This window comes from Thunnus maccoyii, chromosome 22 (assembly GCF_910596095.1).
Source record: "Thunnus maccoyii chromosome 22, fThuMac1.1, whole genome shotgun sequence".
Classification (NCBI taxonomy): domain Eukaryota; kingdom Metazoa; phylum Chordata; class Actinopteri; order Scombriformes; family Scombridae; genus Thunnus; species Thunnus maccoyii.
Genome location: NC_056554.1, coordinates 18,493,865 through 18,513,062, shown reverse-complemented (window position 1 = coordinate 18,513,062; position 19,198 = coordinate 18,493,865). Strand labels below are relative to the sequence as shown.

The window sequence follows — 19,198 nt, the reverse complement described above, 5'->3', positions numbered from 1 at the left end:
GCGTCTTCCCACATATTTCGATTGACATGTAAATATCTGGGAAATGCAGAACACAAACACCACATGCCGCTAAAACATGACACAAGAATATATGTTTTTAACAAAGTATCTTACAGATTCTCACTTTGACTTATGGTTGGGGATAAACCATTTTCATATCATTCTTTTTAAGTTTTTGTGGTTATATTCCTGCTTCCTGTAATTTGGACAGCAAAAACATACAATCGACAATTCAATTGTTATTATTATTCAATTATTTTCTTTCATGATCAATATCTGTTTGGTCTATAAAATGTCCGAAAAGCAGTCAAAATTGTAACGTTTTTATTGAGTCCAACAGTTCCAAAAGCCCAAAATATTCAGTCTACAATGATATAAAACAGAGGAAAACTGCACATTTTCGCTTAAAAAATGATTAATCAATAATCAAAACAGATGCTGATTACTTTTCAGATAACTGACTGACTGATTATTCAACTAATTGTTGCTGCTCAGTGATATTAACCTCTTAAAATATGAAAACTGAAATTAAACTCTTTGAAAATGTGGTTCTGAGAGTGTCGTCCCCTCATTTAAACAACTCACACTGATGCAGGGAGTTAAGTTATCCGGGTTTTGGAGTTCCCTGGTTGCTGAATGGTAACTGTGGACGTCACCAAACCACAAAGTCCCTGCCAGGGACCGTTGTTGCACGTCACACCCATCTCTCTCCTCTTGTCCTCTGTCTACCACTTTACTATCGACTGTCCAATAAGGGTAAAAATGTAGAAAAAAAAAATCTTTAAAAAAGGGACCCTGGTTTTGGTGATTGAAATGTAATATAGAATGTAACACATAAATATAACACCCACAGCTTTTGAGTACAAATATTGCATTTATTAAGTTATATGAATCACAGTAAACTTTACTTTTCAACTACTACAATCACCAGGTTCTTAATGTTTCCCGTGCTGTATATTTCCACTGAAGTACCTTCAGAGTTAAAGGATAAGGCATCACAAATCTTATGAAAAGACCAGTATTGTCTGTGTATCCCAAGCCTCATGTAGCTTGAACTGTCCACTGTAGTTTACTGTGAGTCAACCCCACATACACCATCCAGCTGCTGGACAAACTCACTATAGTACCGAATGTGTGTGTTCATCTGCCGCTCAAAATAGTCCCCAAGAAATGCACTGTTTACTCCTGTTCAAGTGACATTTGCTAAAAACTACAGTGTCCAGCTGTTTTAGGAAATTATTGAGCATTTCTTAAAAATGAGACTATATATTTGTGACCCATTTTTAAAGATTAATACCTTCAATGGGAACTTACAGCCTTGGAGCTGAGAGCCACAAAGAGGGACTAACACATTGTTGCTTTTTGGTCTTTTCATGGGATTTGTTGACAGTAAGTATAATACACAATAACAACAGACTTATTCTTTAAAATAAAGCATTTTTACATACTGCAAAAATGTTTGTTCCAACACTTCATTGAAGCTACATCACGCTTCGACTGAGTGAAGTATTCAAATGCAAGAAGCCAACTATTTATGACAGCAAAAGTCTTGCTCATCATTTTATGCACATTCTGCAAAAAAAAAAAAAAATTCAATGTCATGTTGGACATTCTTAGAAAATTACTTTAAAATACACACATTAAAATAATTTTTGAAAATGTATATAAAATGTATAATCAAGTTTTTTGGTCTGAACATTTCTTGGCACCATGACCTGAGTTTGTAATAATAGACCTATATGGTGCAATGAAGTGAAAGAGCATTTGCACTTTCCAGAAACACACACACACACACACACATATATTAATATACACAGTATATTTTGACAATTGAAATTAAATTTGTCAGTGCAGATAAAAGTGGTCAAGCCTGAATCAAAACAATACTTGCAAATTATTCTTGTTGTCTGTTTAACCTCCATAACATACCAAACACGTGGAGGTTCCAGGATAAAGAAAATGCTACGAGTATTGATTAGTTTACTTAATTGATATTATATATTATAATATTCCCTGAGTGTCTATTACTCCTTATATGTGCATTTGGCATTAATAGGCTCAAACTACCATAAAACGTATTTTGTGAATAAGCTCTATTACATTCTCTGGGTTCTTGTTTTCAGGCGATTTCTGGCACCTGATAGTGTGCTGGCACCATGACTGTGGATATTTGTCGACCACAGTTGGTGAAAAAGCAAAACCATATGACCAGACTTGGCTCATGTTTATATTGCTGACAGGGCAAAAATGAGTTGTGAGCTTTTAATTTTAATTTTAGAATAAAATAAGCTAAATAAATAAAGATTGTAAAAAAAAAATTTTTAAAAATCCAAAAGCACAATTTCAAAAGCTCGGACTACAGTAAAACAATATCTGAATCCTGCCCAGATTTGAAAAGCAAAAACATTTTTTTAAAAAAAGGTGTAAAATATAGCTGTTTGCCTCCACACATGGAGACTCTCTTACCAAACATGACCTTCCTGTTATGCAAGAAAGCATCAACCAAACTTAGAGAACTGTAGAAGAAGTATGGAGAACCTGTAATCAGAAAGCTTCACATCAACTCAGCCGGGTCCTCCTGTCTTGTTCTTCCAGCTTCCTAAATGTTGAGGCGGAAGATCAACTCTAGATGGTGCCGTTGGGTGCCGTTTCCTCTCTAGGGAGTCTGCGACATACTCATTGATGTGCATGGTGTTGTTATTGCCATGCTGAAATCCAGTTACATTGCTGAGTTGGATGCAGATTCCACGAGTGGGGGGAGAATGGCAAGGGAAAGTGTCGGGGCTGGAAAACTGACGCTGTGGGTAGAAAACATAAAGACAGAAAAATTACAGGAGTACAATATGTGTAATAACTGCACTCCCTTAAAGTTGGCAGATGCAAAAGAAGTCCTTATCCTTACTTTCAGTCCCTTGTTTCACTTCCTGTTATGTAAGTCAACATCTCTGCATAAATTCCTGGTAAATGCCATCTTCTTTCAAAATGAAAGCCCTAAATTGTAACACAGGCTTTCTGTTAAAGTTAACTTTCTAAGCCCGAGCCGAGATAACCCTGATGTCATCACCATGACATCATTAGAGATATTTTCTCAGACTTAAAAATCAAGGTGGTCCAGAGCCATAACAAACATTGTATAAACAGTGTGCAGTGTATTGTGCAATATAGAGCCAATATAAGCCGATCATAGACATCACAGTGGTACATATGTCGATCAACAAATAATGAGAAATTGCAGTTTAGAGATATATCTGCAGTAATTTCAAATTTGTAAATACTTTTTACATAGTTTGTCCACCAGAAAGTATTGTTTATGTTAGTCATGATATGCATATATGTTTAAAAAAATAAACATCAGCCATTCTATTGTTTACCTCTCCAATGTTAAGATCATTATCAGACTCACAAATCCATCATCTGTTGGGCTCAGACCAACCAGTATAAGACCAAAAAGTCTAATACTGTATATAGTAAAATTACTGCCATATATTTCCCAAATATTTACAATATACAGTAGTGTGTATCTTAAAGGATTTGTCTGGGGATTTGGGAGGGGGTTAGACTTTGTACTGAAGTTCTTTGAGAAACTTACAATGTACAAAGCACCATCAACATTCCACTAGCATCTGCCTTACACAGAACTATTCTCCGGAAACTGGTGTTTAGAGCTTTTTCCAAGTAAACCAGCATGCCCATACTCTTTGTGGTGAAGGAACATGTCACCCAGTGCAACACTGTGGCCCATTGACATGTTTTTAATAGTTTGTGGACCACAGTGGAGGTCTATGGCACAGAGGAATAAGATATATCAGGCTGTGGATATGTTTGGCTCTACACATAAGTTTTGTTGACAATGAGAAAAATATAGAAAATCACCAGCTGTAACCTTTAATATAGAAAAAACAGGTGATGGACAGTTACATTTTATAATATTTTCCTCTGTTTAATACAGTCTTCTGTATATTACATTATAGTATATATTTCAGTGTATGCAATTATTAACGTATGGCTAAATGTATCTTTCAGATACAAAATGCAGTCTGATAATTGCATTTCAGTAAATGCATTCAATCTGAGTATGAATAAGAGTCAGATGTCATCAAAAAATTGGAAGTGCATCCCATATTTATTTTTAAGAAATGAGATGGAAGTAGTGCCATCATGGGGTGTTGAGGTGTCGTCTGAAAAGGTGGGTTTTCAGCCTATAGCAGAAGATGGGCAGTGACTCTGCTGTGTTGACTTCAGTGGAGAGTTTTTTAGTGTTCAAGATGCTCAAGTTACCTGTTGTACTTCAATTAATCCTTTTAAGGTGTTTTTTTTTATTTTTCAAACAACAGATATGTCATCGTTTAACACAACTTTCATGAAAAAACCCACCTGGTACTGTGGAAACAGGTTTGCTCTAAGAGCCGACTGAGGGATTTTTGCTGTTCTGCCTTGAGGTGACCTCCCAGTCGCAGGAGTCACAGGAGTCACAGGGGTCGTAGGGGTCGCAGGAGTCACAGGGGTCGGATCAGACGGAGGAGACGGTGTTAACGAACGAATGGGATGAACAGAGGAAAGCTTCACTTTAAAGCCTGATGACATGTGGCCCGGGTAAACGTGACACACTCTTGGAGGTCGAGATGAAGGCAGATCTGAAAGGGCAAACATGTATCCAAAAACATCAAGCCGTGATGGGTGTTTTGCTAGTCTGAATCGTGACCTAAAAACTCAAAACACTCCCTCCTACTTTAGTGGTTGCTATATAGCTCCAACACCAACTTCCTCTTTACCTTTGACTTGTGGTTCACCGTTGAGATTTGCAGTCCAACCATTGGCCATTTCCTGCAACAAAAGGAAGTCAATGTTCTGTCTATAGGTTGTTTATGACATACTGGTGGACTAGGTTATATGGTAACTCTCACCGGAGTGGGTTTTTTAGTTTAACGTCTAAATTAAAGATGAAGGGGAATAAAATCTATCATTCTTTTGTGTTGCACATATGTTAATGTAAATTTTGTCCACTTGTAGCCTTGAACACTCACTTTATAGTTAAAAAGAAACACTGAGATAAACTTACTAGTTACTGGCTCATGTTATTATATATTTTTTAAAATGAGATAGAGGGGCATTTCAAGACGTTTAAAATATATAGCAAAGTATTTTTGAGGTTCCTTTGCAGGTTCTCATTTGTCCATGTCAGGGGGAAATGGTAACTGGAGGTGTGTAGTGTTGAAAATGTTCCACCATGTATCCCAGAGGTTTCATAATTCAGCATTTACAGAAACCTCTATAATCTACTACAACTCCTGAGAATAACCAGTCATCAATGGGCCTTAGTACACATAACTGGCCTAAAGAGATGACTAAAACTGACTCATATCTGCAGTGAAAAGTTGCACTTAAACTCATTACAAAGCCAAGAGCTGATGGGCAGCATATATGAACATTTGTGAGGGAGGAAGTAACTGGTCAGTAGTCTGAAACAATCTAGTCTACCATTTTCACAACACAAAACTCTGTTAAAATGGTCTCTTTACTGTATGGATATTAACTGAATCATATGTCTGATAAAAAAAAGTTGAAGCTAGAGGAGAACAACATGTCAAACATCTTTTGCTGACTGTCTCTACCACCAACTCAACATGCTGAATCTTCAAAAAAACGATAAGGGCCAGCTAGAGGCAACATGTCAGACACATTGCAGGAACTACAGCCAGCGGTTGACCACAAATACTCAAATGACGTCTTAAAGACAGCCAACCGTCGGCTCACGGTGTGAGGGCTCTAACAATAATTAAATTCACTCACTATAAAAGGAGGTGTGAGCTGTTGAGAGACTGTCTGAGTTAAAATATTTGGACAGCACTGTGAGTAGCTTGAAAATGATGAGACAGTCCACTCGCTTTCTTTGTTCAGAGATGGTTGTTCCAGTTTGACACAGACATGTCTCTTCATGCCTCTTTAAAACCATCTGTCTTAGGGGAAATACCGACTGATGCAATAAACCATCATCCAACCTATACTCAGTTCACCAAGGCTCTTACAAGTGCCATATTCTACACTCCTTCCTGTGAAAATTCCCCTGGTACAGCAGGAAGTGATGCGTGTAATATTTCCCCACAGCAGCAAAAGACATGTGCAGTGCACAGACACCACAGTATTGACCAATTTGTGCCAAAAAAAGAAACATCACTCACAGAAGACATAGTGAGTCAATTCATGTTCTTCTAGGGTTAAAAGAATAACTGTTTCATCAAATCTAGACTGGGAGTGATCCTTCTCCTAAAGCTAATTTAAACATATCTTGAGTGTTAAAGACAAGTGGACATCTCTCTCAGAGTCTCATCAGGTTGCAGCGACAGCCTGAATTGTTTTAATCTCACCTGAATCGGTGGGCGTCCTGTTGGCACGTTATCACAGACATTGGCAGCTTGAACTCTGGCGTACTCTGCAAAAATAATGCCAAATAAAACCATGTCAAATGTGAAAATTGGTGCTCTAAAATGACATTTTTGGGGGTTTTTTGCAACATCAATTTTTAATCTAAACTAGCTCAACCAAACTAAATCAATCAAACCACTTCTTGACATTGGAAATAGTATTTTGACAAAATAATCTTAAATAAATATCTTGCTTATCAAGTTGAAAGGGTAAATGCTAGATTAGATCAGCCAGAAGAATGAACTCTTGCGAGTGCGGTTAGGGTCGGGGTTAGGGTTAGGGTTAGGGTTACGCACACAATGAAGAAACGCAACACGTACAAATCTTGCAAGAGTTTCGCAAATTGTCCCTCAGGCTGATCCAGTCTAGCACTAACAAATTGAAAGCTGCAGTAAAGCTAGTAAGCTAAAGCTAGTAGTTTTTTTTATATACTTTCTACATATTTTATTAAATATTACAGACTCACACCACACAACTCCAAAAAATTCGACATTTTGGGAAATCAATTGCCCTTAATACCACTTTCATGTTTGCACAATAAATATGAAGCTGGTTAGCTTAGCTTAGCATAATGAGTGGAAACAGCTAGCCTGGCTCTTGTACAAATTAAACAAACAAAACATGTTAATTGGTGACCCTTTTTTGTTAACTTTGGACAGAGTCGGGTTAGCTTTTTTCAATATTTATGCAAAGCTAAGCTAACTGCTGGCTGTAAGTCATAAAATGTCCCCAAAAAATATTTTTAAACATTTTTTTAAATTACCATAAAGACATGAGATTGGAATTGATTTAATCATCTCCCTGCAATAAAGTGAATTAGCACATGCCCCAAAATGTCTTCTGACATACTCAAAAATCTTCAAAAGTGAAGAAATAAAAAATATTAAATTTAAAAACGGACCTGAAGTCTGAGTGATATGAACTCTTTGAACCTGTTCTGTTATTCTGTCTTCTTCCTTTTGGTCCTGGAAAGAGGAAGAGGAAGAGAAAGAGCAAATCAGGCAGTGACGTCAGTCTAAATGGAAAAAAAAAATATTATTTGCTGCGTCATGTTAAAATTTTACAGCATCTAAGCATGACTGGAGTGTTTGTGGAGATTTATTAGAAGTAATAAAGAATTATCACTGACCAGTTTTTTCAGCACTTGATGGACTGCATCAATAATTGCATGTTTGTGCATCTTGTACAGTTCTTCTGTCACAGTTGTACACTCTGCGAACAACATTAAGAGAGTAAAGATGTAACGTTAGGGCCAGGCACCGCAAACTACTAAAAGTGTAGTAATTTTCTGTGTCAGTTCAGAGTTTTAGCGAGTCTGGTTTCAGAATCAAAGGATCACAAAGTTAATACAGTTCATCTTGAGGGTGACATGAATTACCACTTAAGTACCACTTATCCAATAGTTTCTGCATTTTTAACCACTCCTCCAGTTCCCATATAATGAGGGAGTTTTCTTACCACGAGAAGTGGGCCTTTCAGCGGGTTTTTGACTCCAGCTTCTCTGCATGAGCTCTATCAGTCCTGCCAGACCTGCCAGCCCTGCGGCCGGACCCCTGATGTCATCCATCGAGGGTCTGTCTCCCTGTGGGATGCGAAACCGCACGATGCTGGACATTGCATCTACATGAGGGGAAGGATTAAAAAGGATGTCAGAGTGGCTATGAGTTTAGGGAGACTGTCTATGTCCTGTTGAAAATGAACACAAAAATACCTGAACACAAGCATCTGGACTGATGCTTACTTAGCTTAAAGCTGCACTAACCAATATTTTTATATAAACAAGAATTAAATGGCTATGTGAAAGGGGTTGGTCATGTAATGACAAACCCACAGACAATTTTCACCTGACCCTGCAGTTCCTCTCAGTTCTACAGAGCTTTTTAGCATCTTTAAGCTCATTGTTTTGGTTTTATGGTCCACAACTTTACTGTTTCAACAAATTTCAAGCACTGATAAATCCACTGTACACCACCTACCATCTAAAAAAGAGCCATCAGGTGGTCAGAAACATATTTAAGATGAATGCTAACGTTGCTCTGTTGATTTCTGGAGGCACAAATAAACAACTGTTTAATAAGTTGATATGCCAACTTATTTGCCATATCAACTTTATAATGTGATAATATATATATATATATAATATAATTATATATATATAATATATGTGTTTAAAATGTGTTGCACTGCCAGCCAAAGTGACCAAATAATCAAATTGCAACTGCCCCCCCCCCCCCGGCCGCCTGAAATTAAATGGGTTGAGAGCAATATGTGCACCAAAAAATCTGAAAGATGCTGTAATCAAATAAAAGTCCTACCCAGGGTGGCTTGAAGTTCAGAGGACTGAATTTATTTGGGTTATTCCCCATCCAGCTGAGTTGAGAAATTAACTTGTTTTTGTTTAACATGTGCAAACAAAGTACACTCACATCTACACAGTCCAGAACCAACAAAACAAAGGTCGCCATTCTTACGCCACATGTCATCATGCAAAAATAACTTTAAATCAAAGAAGAAAATCAAAGAGAGAGGTAGCAGATGTTTTGAGCCACTAAAGAATGAGAGAGGGCCTAAGAAAGCAAATGTGAGATATAAGGAGACAGAGGACAAAAAGACATAACCGTCACTTACTTGGATATGGCTGTTTCCCTGTGACAAGGGACCACAGGAGTATACCATAGCTGCAAGAGAGAGTAACATGCCAAGATCAGTAATTTATCGTGGCAGCAACACCCAGGTTGATTGTAATCTCTATAAATTGGCTCATATGCAGAGTTTAGGACAACAAACAATCTAATCAGTGCCAGAATATTATATCGTTGTTGAGCATTTGGGTGCGGTTCGTCCGACGAGGAAGTCACCTGAGTTCCTGCAAACTATCTTCCCTCACCTGTTCAACGACTATGCAGCTGTTATTTTAACTTCCTGCCAAGACTAAACCCGTGTTTAGCAATAACAAGCCCCAATATGTATAGTATGCTTTAAATAATAGGCCTGCAGCTAAGTCAGACAGCACTTTGTCATCCTATTGGTCAACATCAAGGAACACGTCATAGGAGTTGTTAAACTAGGCAGGAAAATACAAATAATTCTGACATGCTAGACATTTCGTCAGGGTGTTGTGGTGCATCTCAGACACACCACATCACTGTTCTTCCATTATGTCACACTACAAGGGTTAAAGACGCCCATTCGTCGTTCCTGACATTCATATTTGGGGCTGACACTGGAAAAATCAGATGATGAACTGCACTAAAATTACCATATTTTAATTGTTACTATAATTTACTTATATTTCCCCTTTAATAAAAGTAAAAAATATATCAGTATGGTTCTGCAAAGGATACAAAACTGAAATGAATTGTCATTGTTATTTATTATATGATAAATGATACACTAAAGTGTTGGATCAGTGCTCTTGTACCTGTAGATATCAGAGGCTCGTGTAGGGCTGTACGATATGCCAAATGCCTCCGGTGGCATGTAGCTGATTGTTCCCCCTTCCTCTTCGATGTTCTTCTTGGACATCCGCTTGACGCTGTGGTAAAATCTGGCAAGGCCAAAATCTGTAAGCTGGAGAGAAAGGAGGGGGATGGAGGAAAGAAGAAGTTAGGGGAGGAGAGAATTGTATTTTACAAAGACCTAATGGTGGTAACATTAATAAAGTTTTGTGTCTTACAATCATGGGGATATCTGTTTGTACCCTCAATGTGGGTGTAGGCACTACAAAGGTAATGACTGTCTATTTACTGTAAGTTTAGGATGAGAGCTGGAACTCATAATAAGCACTCTACAAGCGACTAACTTAGACTTAGTCTAACTACAAGCGAATTAGACCACTCGAGTTGCTTTTGGGAAATAAAAGAGAAGAAATGTTCACACCAAAAACGTTGAACTGAAACTGAAGCACGCAGCCAAATTCAGAGGAAATGCTTTCATTCAGATTTGTAAAATATGTACAGACAATGTAAATTTATTTAGGCTAATGTTAAAGCAATTATTCAATTAATGGATTTGTTGATATGTTTCCAGCTTTGCAAATGTGAGGATTTGCTGCTTTTCTTTATCTCATGTGATAGTACACTGAATATCTTTGGGTTTTGGACTGTTGGTCAGACAAAGATAAGAGATTTGTACAGACCAAAAATAAATCTAATTGAGAAAATAATTGGCAGATTAATCAATGATGAAAATGATTGTTGGTTGCAGCTAGTTAGGATAAGCATAACCATGACTGAAATCCTGTCATTATTTACAGTAAATCTCTTAAAGTTAACTGACCCACATGATCCCAAAGATTACAAAAACATCAAATATGTATTTTATTTTAGGATTATTCATCCTTGTGTTAAGGTGTGCAGGTGGAACAAATGCATAGTGGAAATGTGCAACACCAAGGGCATTACAATGTTTGTTTTGTTATTTCTGTTTTTTATTTTGGCAAAAAGTGTGTAAAATTATGCCTGAGATGATGATTCAATTTAGTGGAATGGTGCAGCCACCAAAAATAGTTTCAAATTCATACTGTACATAATACTGTCAGACAATTTATTTCCCCTTAAAGTTGGCAAAAACATTGCCAACTTTAAGGGGAAATAAAAGGGGAAAAAATGTATGTTAAACAATTAACTAAAATAATTTTAGTGAACTTTAGTCCAATTGACAAATATTATAATTAGGATCATAATTTTCCATCAAAGATGATATGAAAGTCTGTACTTTAAAGACACTCCGCATTTTCCTTTTTGTCAGATGTGAGAATACAAACTATAGGAGGAAACCATGACTGCAGACTAGACTAAGACTAAAAGGGAAGTTGGTCTACCATATAGAGTGCAAACTGATGTATAGATGCAGCAGAATGAGGTCAGGCCTTCCCTTAAAGCCTGGGACTCACCTTGGCGTTGAGATAGGTGTCCAGCAGCACATTGCTGGGCTTCAGGTCCAGGTGGAGCAGCGCAGGGGAGAGACTGTGGAGGAAGTTTATACCCAGAGCCACCTGATGAGCCAGTCTGAAGACCAGCGGCCAGGGCGGGGCTCCACGTAAGGTGTCCTGTAATTAATGTTTCCATAGTTACAGATTTACAAATAGTGGCAAATGAGCCGTAGTGAGACACACACACTCTTTCTACTGCTGAAAACTCCTTATTTAACTTTTATTGGCTCTTTATGCAGCCCCTCAGTTCAGCCTCTGTCTGAAACAGGATCATTTAGCTCCTTCCTGATGAGCCTACTGTGTTCTGATTGATTAGCCCCTCAGCAGATGTCTGGTGGCTCCAGAGGCTACATAAAAAACAGTAATAGTTGGATTGAACTTCTTCCTCTTTTCTTTTTTTTTCGTTCATTACTCAAAATGGAAACTTTTCAAATACATCCGTAAATGTCAGATCTAAAATATGCAAATGAACAATGTAAACAACCCATGGAACAAATTTAGCAACAAGTGGTATCAACGGACATCTGTTTGTGGGCATATGAAAACAATCTGATGTCATCACAAGGAGGAAGCAGAGGTAACTTTGCAAATGAAGCATTCAGAGAGGTTGAAGGGCAGTTGGCTTTCGACTTGCATGGGAGCATTTTTACATAAGTTCACCTCAAGTTTTGGAACTTTGACCATGTTTAACATGGACATCTGACATCATAACGGTATATAAACAGAAAATCACAAAAAGTAAGTTTGGTAGGAATTTGTTCAAAAACCAAAGTATTGGATAAATTACATATTTGACCTGATGGTGGCGCTAGATGAAAAGTTAGAACAATTCATCCTGAGGGGAATATGAATGTCTGTACCAAATTGGATATTGTTGAGACGTTTTAATCAAAACCACAAATGTCAGCCTCATGGTTTAGTATCAGGGTATCACCAAAGTCATTAGGGTGCATCCTCTGAGAACCGGATATGCCTACACAACACTTTGTGCCTATCATTATAGTATATGTTGAGATATTTCAATGGATAAGAGAAAATCAAAGGTATTAAAAATCATCCTCTGGGGACAATGAATGAATTTCATCCATCCAAAAGTTGCAGACATATTCCAGTCTGGACCAAATCAGTGGACCAACTGAAAGGCATTGCCAAAATGAAGAAAACCAAATAACTTAAAAAGAGTAAATGAAGTAGGTAGATAGGTGAGTAGGTTGTTAGATTGGTATGTAGGTTACCTGTAGGAAGGCCAGTGTTCCTCTCTCCATGAACTCCATGACCAGACCGAGGTGTGTTGATGGTCCAGAGGCGGGCAGTCGACCCTTGAAGACCCCGAGGACCTGAATAACATACGGGCTGCTTCCTTGACGCATCATGTCGACTTCTCGCAGCAAAGATGAACTGGTTCTGTGTGTGGGTTTTTGGTTTTTTTTTACACTGTGAGTTATTTACAATTTCTTTTTATTTACATCAAACGCGAACTCTTTGAAACTACTCACCCGTCATCGTAATGAAGCAGTTTAACGGCAACATCGCAGCACCACTGACTATGTCTGGCTTTGTAGATTTGTCCAAACCCTCCGGAGCCGATAACCTCCCAGCCTTCCAAGGTGGAGTCAGCAATCAAAGCGGGAGCTACACAGCTGGACAATGCCATATTCACTACAAGAGGAAATTATATAAGGTGTTATGTTATGTTAGTGTCAGTAGTTTTTTGTTTATTATAGGAAGATATTTTATATAAGCTCAGTGATTGCAGGTTGACTATTCCATCAAGGAGTTTTCCTTGAAGGAGCAGTTCATAAAAAAGAGCATAAAGATTAGCAGATAGGTATGAGAAATGCTGTATAGTATTTGACTATGCTGTAAAGCATTGTTGAAAGTACCAAATTCAAGATTTCAAAGTTTCAAGGTTTTATTGTCATTCCAACACATTGTACATGTAAAGTAATGAAACATTACCTGGGAAGCAGTGCCATAAGATAGAAAAATCAACACATAAAATCACACAATGTATGGGAATCAAATACCAAAAATACCAAATAATAATCATAATGAATACTGTAAATAATAAAAAAGCATAAATAAAAAAGTGCGTAAGTATGAAAGTACCAAGTAATAGCAGCATAAGAATAGAGGAAATAATCTTTTACTCACAATAAAAGTGAAGAAAACGAGGAGCAAAAGAGGAAGACATACCATAACAAAAAATGATAATGATAAGTTTCCGGTTTATTCTATTATACTGTCCTAGAGTTTTATTCTTTATGCTCTGCCTTAAAAAAGCAATGGACTGAAATGTGTTTGTTTCCCCAAAACGCAGGAAACAGGCAGCACTCCAGCTGTAATACAAAGCAAAAGAACCACCTATTGTTTTGATCAGGCTGGTGAAGTTTATTTACAGCTAATGGACTGACAAAACTGATGATATGTGATTGCATGACGCCTTAATCGGAGCGTGACTACCTGTAAAACTTGTATGACAGGGGTACACATGAGCACACACACACACACACCAGCAAAAGAAAGAGCACTTTTCACAAGTGGTATTGGTTCTTTAAACACATTTGTGTACAAATATCATCCCATTTTTCTTCTTCTGAACCATTAAAATCCTTACTTTAACTCATCTCAACTTCTAGGTGTCCTATTGTATAACAGCTTTCACCTACGTGGTCAAACTGTTTCAGGAAATAAATAAAAATCGAAACCTCAGTTACTGGTTGTTAAGTCTGTCAGGGTGACATTTATTATTCTTCGTGCCTGTTCTGACTCTTAACTCAAAAGGAAAAAAGGACAAAAGTGTCTTCAGAGCTCCAAACTCCATTTTTAAATGAACTACGGTTTCATGTTGCTCTCAGGGGAACAGAGGTTTTACAAGTTACTTCTGAAACCACATTCTTTGTTGTTCAGGCTACCAAGCACGCAATGGAAAGTCCAGGGGGTAGACAAAAAAATGGGAACACCTATACATTGCAATAATTCGACAGTCCTGCCATTATTACCTCTTCTATGAGGCTTTTAATGTTCTTTTCAGTCTCACGACTGTGTTAATACAACTGGATTACATTATACTGTACACTGTAAGGTGGGCGACATGTTATTTTGTCCACCCCTTTAAGACAGCCTCTTCCCATTTTAGTTTTGCTCTTCGAAAAATACTGTCTAAAGCTGCTATAGTTAAACCTATAATACAACAGATTCACATTACCTCAACACAATCCATGAGTCAAATAATAATATAGAACCACAGCAAAGTGTGACCTTCCTGATAAAGTCAAAACCACTGACACTTAAACCACTCATAAGAATATTAAGGTGATTTTTCAAACGGGGAAACCACTCACCCTTTGGGATATACTCTTGTTCCTCATCATTCAACTGTAACGACGAAGTTAGAAGACTGTAAAAACCCTGCTGCTCATTCAGTGACTTTCTACTCGTAGCGGCGTGTCTTGTTCCAACCAAACAAACGGAAGCAGAAGTGAAAGCGTGCTGCCCAGAGCCATCCCATAAACGCCTATTTTACTTCTGCTTCTTCACTGCACTCTAAACAGGCAAGTGTGTGCGATGACAATAGGAATTTCTTTTTGAATTTAACCCATTGTTGACTGATTAACTGGCTTTTATGATGAGGTTGTATTTTCCATTTATGACCGAGCTTTGGTGATTCCTAGATTTTATTACTGTCTAAGTTAGTTGCAACACTTTCAATCATGACCAAGCAATAAAATTAGGTGATAAGTTCTCCAGTTTGGGCCCATGCAAGCTCACATTTTGAAAGGCTCTGAATAAAATTAACCATTTTATCAGTCAGTTTTATTGTTTTTCTGTAATTGAGTCATTTTTTTTAAGGTGACTTTTCTTATTTTTTATATATGTAAGTCTTATGTGGGGGCAGAGAAAAAAAGGGATGAAATGCTACAATATGGGCCGACTAAGTGTTATTAAATTATGTCAATATTACACCAAAGAGGGTCTGGGAAATACAGAGGGGTGTATTTCAATTTCGCCAGCAGAGGGCGCTCAAAGCAATTACAGTAAGTGAGAGATTTACAAAAAATCATTGACTCATTGACATTAAGCTGAACCACAAACCAGGCAGCTGTCTGAACGCCCTATATTTAGTGTGTGTATGGTCATTTAATTAACCACAAATATGTTTGATAATAAGAATGATAAAAACAAAATATTGTGGCTCCCTCATTCTTCCCTAATCTTGAGGCCATGTCTTGTGTCAAAATCTCCATTCAGTGTCTTAATCAAGTTCAGTCACAAGTTGTCACAAAATAACTGCTGCAAAAGCAAAATTAGCCATTTTTTACATGTAAATTGGGGTCTATACCTAATTTTTGACCCAATGACCCCAGAGAGTTCATCCAGCCCCGACTAACACAAGCCATTATTGGCTTATTATTGGTTTATATACATAGCAAAAGTGTCATATTTAGATTTTCAATATGTTAACTTGGGCTTCAGGGAATAATGATCGGCGTTTTTCACAATTTTCTAACTTTTTTGTACTGAACAATCAATTGATTATTAAGGTAAAAAACTGTACTATTATAAAATATAAAATATAAAATACAGTACTATTATAAGTAGGGGAAGAAGTACTTAGATCCTTTACTTAAGTAAAAGTACCAATACAGCAATGTCCATTACAAGTAAAAGTCCTGAATGAAAAATCCCACTTATGTACAAAAGTACATAAGTAATATCAGCTTGATGTAGTTAAAGTATTGCAGTAAAAGTAGTGGTTTGGTCCCTCTGTCTGATATATTATTATATATGACATTGTGTGTAAGCAGCATGTTTTTGGACTTTTTCTCTGATCTTTGATTTTTGGTGAAATATTGGATCATTTGAAGATTTACTGAAATGAAACCATGTGAGAAGTTTAGTGGGAAAAATCACTATTTGGTGGAGCTGTTAACAACTCATAGATATCTGAAATGTGACCCTGACTACACACTGCTTTTTGTAAGCTTTTTGTTTCATCTTCAATAATGTGTTGTATTTTAAAAGCTTATTATATTATCCTTTGTGTCAAATCTTCATCTGAAAAGTAACAAAAGCTGTCAAATAAATGTAGTAAAGTAGAAAGTACAGTAATTCCCTCTGAAATGTTGTGGAGTGTAAGAATAAAGTATCTTAAAGTAAATCAAATGGAAACACTTCAGTAAAGTACAAGTACCTCAAAATTTTACTTAAGTACAGTACTTGAGTAAATTGTAGGGGAAAGTCCCTGCATGTTTCAAATGCAGACGGTACAATCCTCAAACGACAGGACCAGCTCTTTCTTCAAACCCCCAGGAATGCTGGCCAAAAGACATCAGTGAGATTTACAACATCCTGCAAACAGTAACGATCGAGATAAAAAAGACTCCTTTTCTCCTACATGGCCACTAAACCAGACCACTGACCCGAACCACCTTTGACCCTTCAAGAAAGACCAACTCACTCCCCAATGTGAGCTGTTAGCAAAACTTGGATAATCATCCCCCACCTCAAAGAGCCAGTCACCCACAGAGACTAGCTGGCACCAACTTTAATTCTACTGTAAACTTTTCAAGTAGTAGTCAAGCAAGTATTTCTACAAAACCTCCACCAACTTGCTTAAACCGTGGTGCTTTCATAATTGGTAACTTCAATAGGCAATTCAGAACAAAGCGGTTATACTGTTTTGACTTTCTGCTTCTAAGATAACAGTCATCTCATCTGTTTATCAGGTCTCTCATACCAACTACACAATAGATAACTCTGCTTCATGCATTCAAATCATTCACTAGCCATAGCCTACTTTCCCTTTCCCTCTTGTCTCTCATTAGTAAAATGTTTTAGTTGTAGTGTTTAGTACTTGTAGCTGTAGTATTTGCAATAAATGTGTATTTAACTAAAAGTGAACTTGTTGGTGTTTTCTTGTGCTTGCATCTCAGTGATGTAACCTTAAAAGACCTATACCCTCGCAAAATCATAATTAGATTAATAACAATCATAATTCTAATCGACCTCTCTTGTGTGGCCAACAAGGAGGACTATTTCCCTATTATTATATATACTCTAATGTGAGTTATGTCACTGGATGAATAATTTCATATTTGAGTCGTGCACAATAATAATTCATAATTGCCCTGTTAAAATCATAAAGCTATTTGAGTGCACAAATTCCTACAAAATGTACTTAGTTACTTTCCACCATTGACTACTATGATGGAATAATACTACCTTGCTCTCAGTTTTGTGTGTGCCATTTGGTAAAACACAAGTTTACAACAAATGAGCTGAAGATAAACTTGGACTGGACACAGAGTTCATCTTTAAGACCAGGACCAGAAGATGGAGGATGGAGGAACCAGACCTAAATGTGAAAGTGTTAATGTCCCCTTCCACTCAAAAATGTGTTTTTCTTCTTGTTTCTACAGATGAATGTTTCAGCTTCGCTGTGCAGAATCATGCATGTGCAGTTTCTTTCACATTCTGCTGAAAGTGGAAAGTTTCTCTGTGCTCATCGAAAATCTGATTACAAGGGGTCAGCCTACGAGCATGATTTGTGACATCACAAATAGTTTGGTAGCCAATCGTGGCCCAGTATGCAACTTACACAAGTGTGATGCGGAAACGTGAAGCCTCCAGTGCACACTGAGAACTTTTCACTTTACAGGGAAGTAGGAGACATCATGTGTCCCACAGTTAAACTTCAGCAAAGGGAGAAGGAGGAGATGGCATTTTAAGGATTTTAAAAAAGTAATTGAACTTTTTTGTGGAAAAACCATATCAGACACAAATTATTTTTCAGGGTGTTTTATATACATTTTAAAACATGCCTGGAGGGGATCTTTAAGGAAATATTACAGCTCCGACGTGGTAAGATTGCCATCCTGACTTTAATGTAGAAGTGATGAGAGACCAACATGTTAACTTACCATCACATTAATGTAACGATGTGTGAAAGGGAGAAGTGTGAAGTGTTACAAACATAGACTGTTACAAAATAATGGATGTAGCCACCATGACATCATCCATTTGTTTGTGGACTCCTGTTTTGAAGCCTCGTGTTTGCATTTTGACTGTTGCCATCCTGGATTTTCGGAGCCAGAGGTGACTATATTTGGATGAGAGGGTGAAGCTAACCCTAATGCTAGCTGCTAGCTGCTAGCTTGGTTAGCACAGTGCATTTACAGTCTGTTTTAACTGTGATAATGCTAATGCTAATTTTTGCTAGTGAAAAACAAACTTAAAACAAAATGTACTTACCAGAAAAAACTGACCATCCGACTCCTTAGAGGGTCTTGACTTGACTTTGACTTGAAATGGGGCCACAATTTACAAAATGAACATTATGACGCATTGAAGAAGCCGATTGATACCATAAATTAATTAGGAAAGTATTTACTGAGGTAATAAATCAAGTGAGGAGTAGGGTCATTTTCTCATAGACTTCCATACAATCGAACTTCTTTTTGCAGCCAGTGGAGTCGCCCCCTGCTGGCCATTAGAAAGAATGCAGGTTTAAGGCACTTCCGCATTGGCTTCACTTTTCAGACTGGGAGCTACCAGCTTGCATGGGGGTTTATGAGGATTGACTTGCTTTTTGAGTTAACCTCAAGTGGCCATTTGAGGAACTGCAGTTTTTGTCACTTCAGTGTTGGCTTCATATTTCAACCCCGGAAGTTGCAGCTTGGTTACAAACAGCCCCAGCCTCCCGTCCACAAAGCCTGTCTGCAACCAGCAGTGTAAAAAAAGAAAAAAAAACCCTCCTGACGTCAGTGGAATTCCCCTTATCGCCTGTTTGACTCTAAAAAAAAGCCATTATAACATTTTTAAAGATACAAAAACATAAAG

At 37.5% G+C, this 19,198-nt stretch overlaps 1 protein-coding gene across 2 annotated transcripts; it reads right to left on the bottom strand.

The window, feature by feature from the left end:
• Window positions 1-736: 736 nt before the first annotated feature.
• ripk3 (receptor-interacting serine-threonine kinase 3) lies at window positions 737-18,770 on the bottom strand. Of its 2 annotated transcripts, none has more exons than XM_042400318.1 (13): window positions 18,611-18,770; window positions 12,853-13,015; window positions 12,592-12,760; window positions 11,318-11,473; window positions 9,845-9,993; window positions 9,052-9,101; window positions 7,882-8,043; window positions 7,553-7,635; window positions 7,325-7,388; window positions 6,366-6,430; window positions 4,773-4,824; window positions 4,375-4,634; window positions 737-2,798 (listed from the first exon to the last, which is right to left on the bottom strand). In XM_042400318.1, the coding sequence occupies exons 2-13, from the start codon at window positions 13,008-13,010 to the stop codon at window positions 2,565-2,567; spliced, it is 1,602 nt and encodes a 533-aa protein (XP_042256252.1). In that variant the 5' UTR covers window positions 13,011-13,015; window positions 18,611-18,770; the 3' UTR covers window positions 737-2,564. The 2 variants fall into 2 exon arrangements, with proteins under 2 accessions (XP_042256252.1, XP_042256253.1); XM_042400319.1 differs by lacking the exon at window positions 18,611-18,770 and adding an exon at window positions 14,701-15,049.
• Between the last annotated feature and the right edge of the window lie 428 nt (window positions 18,771-19,198).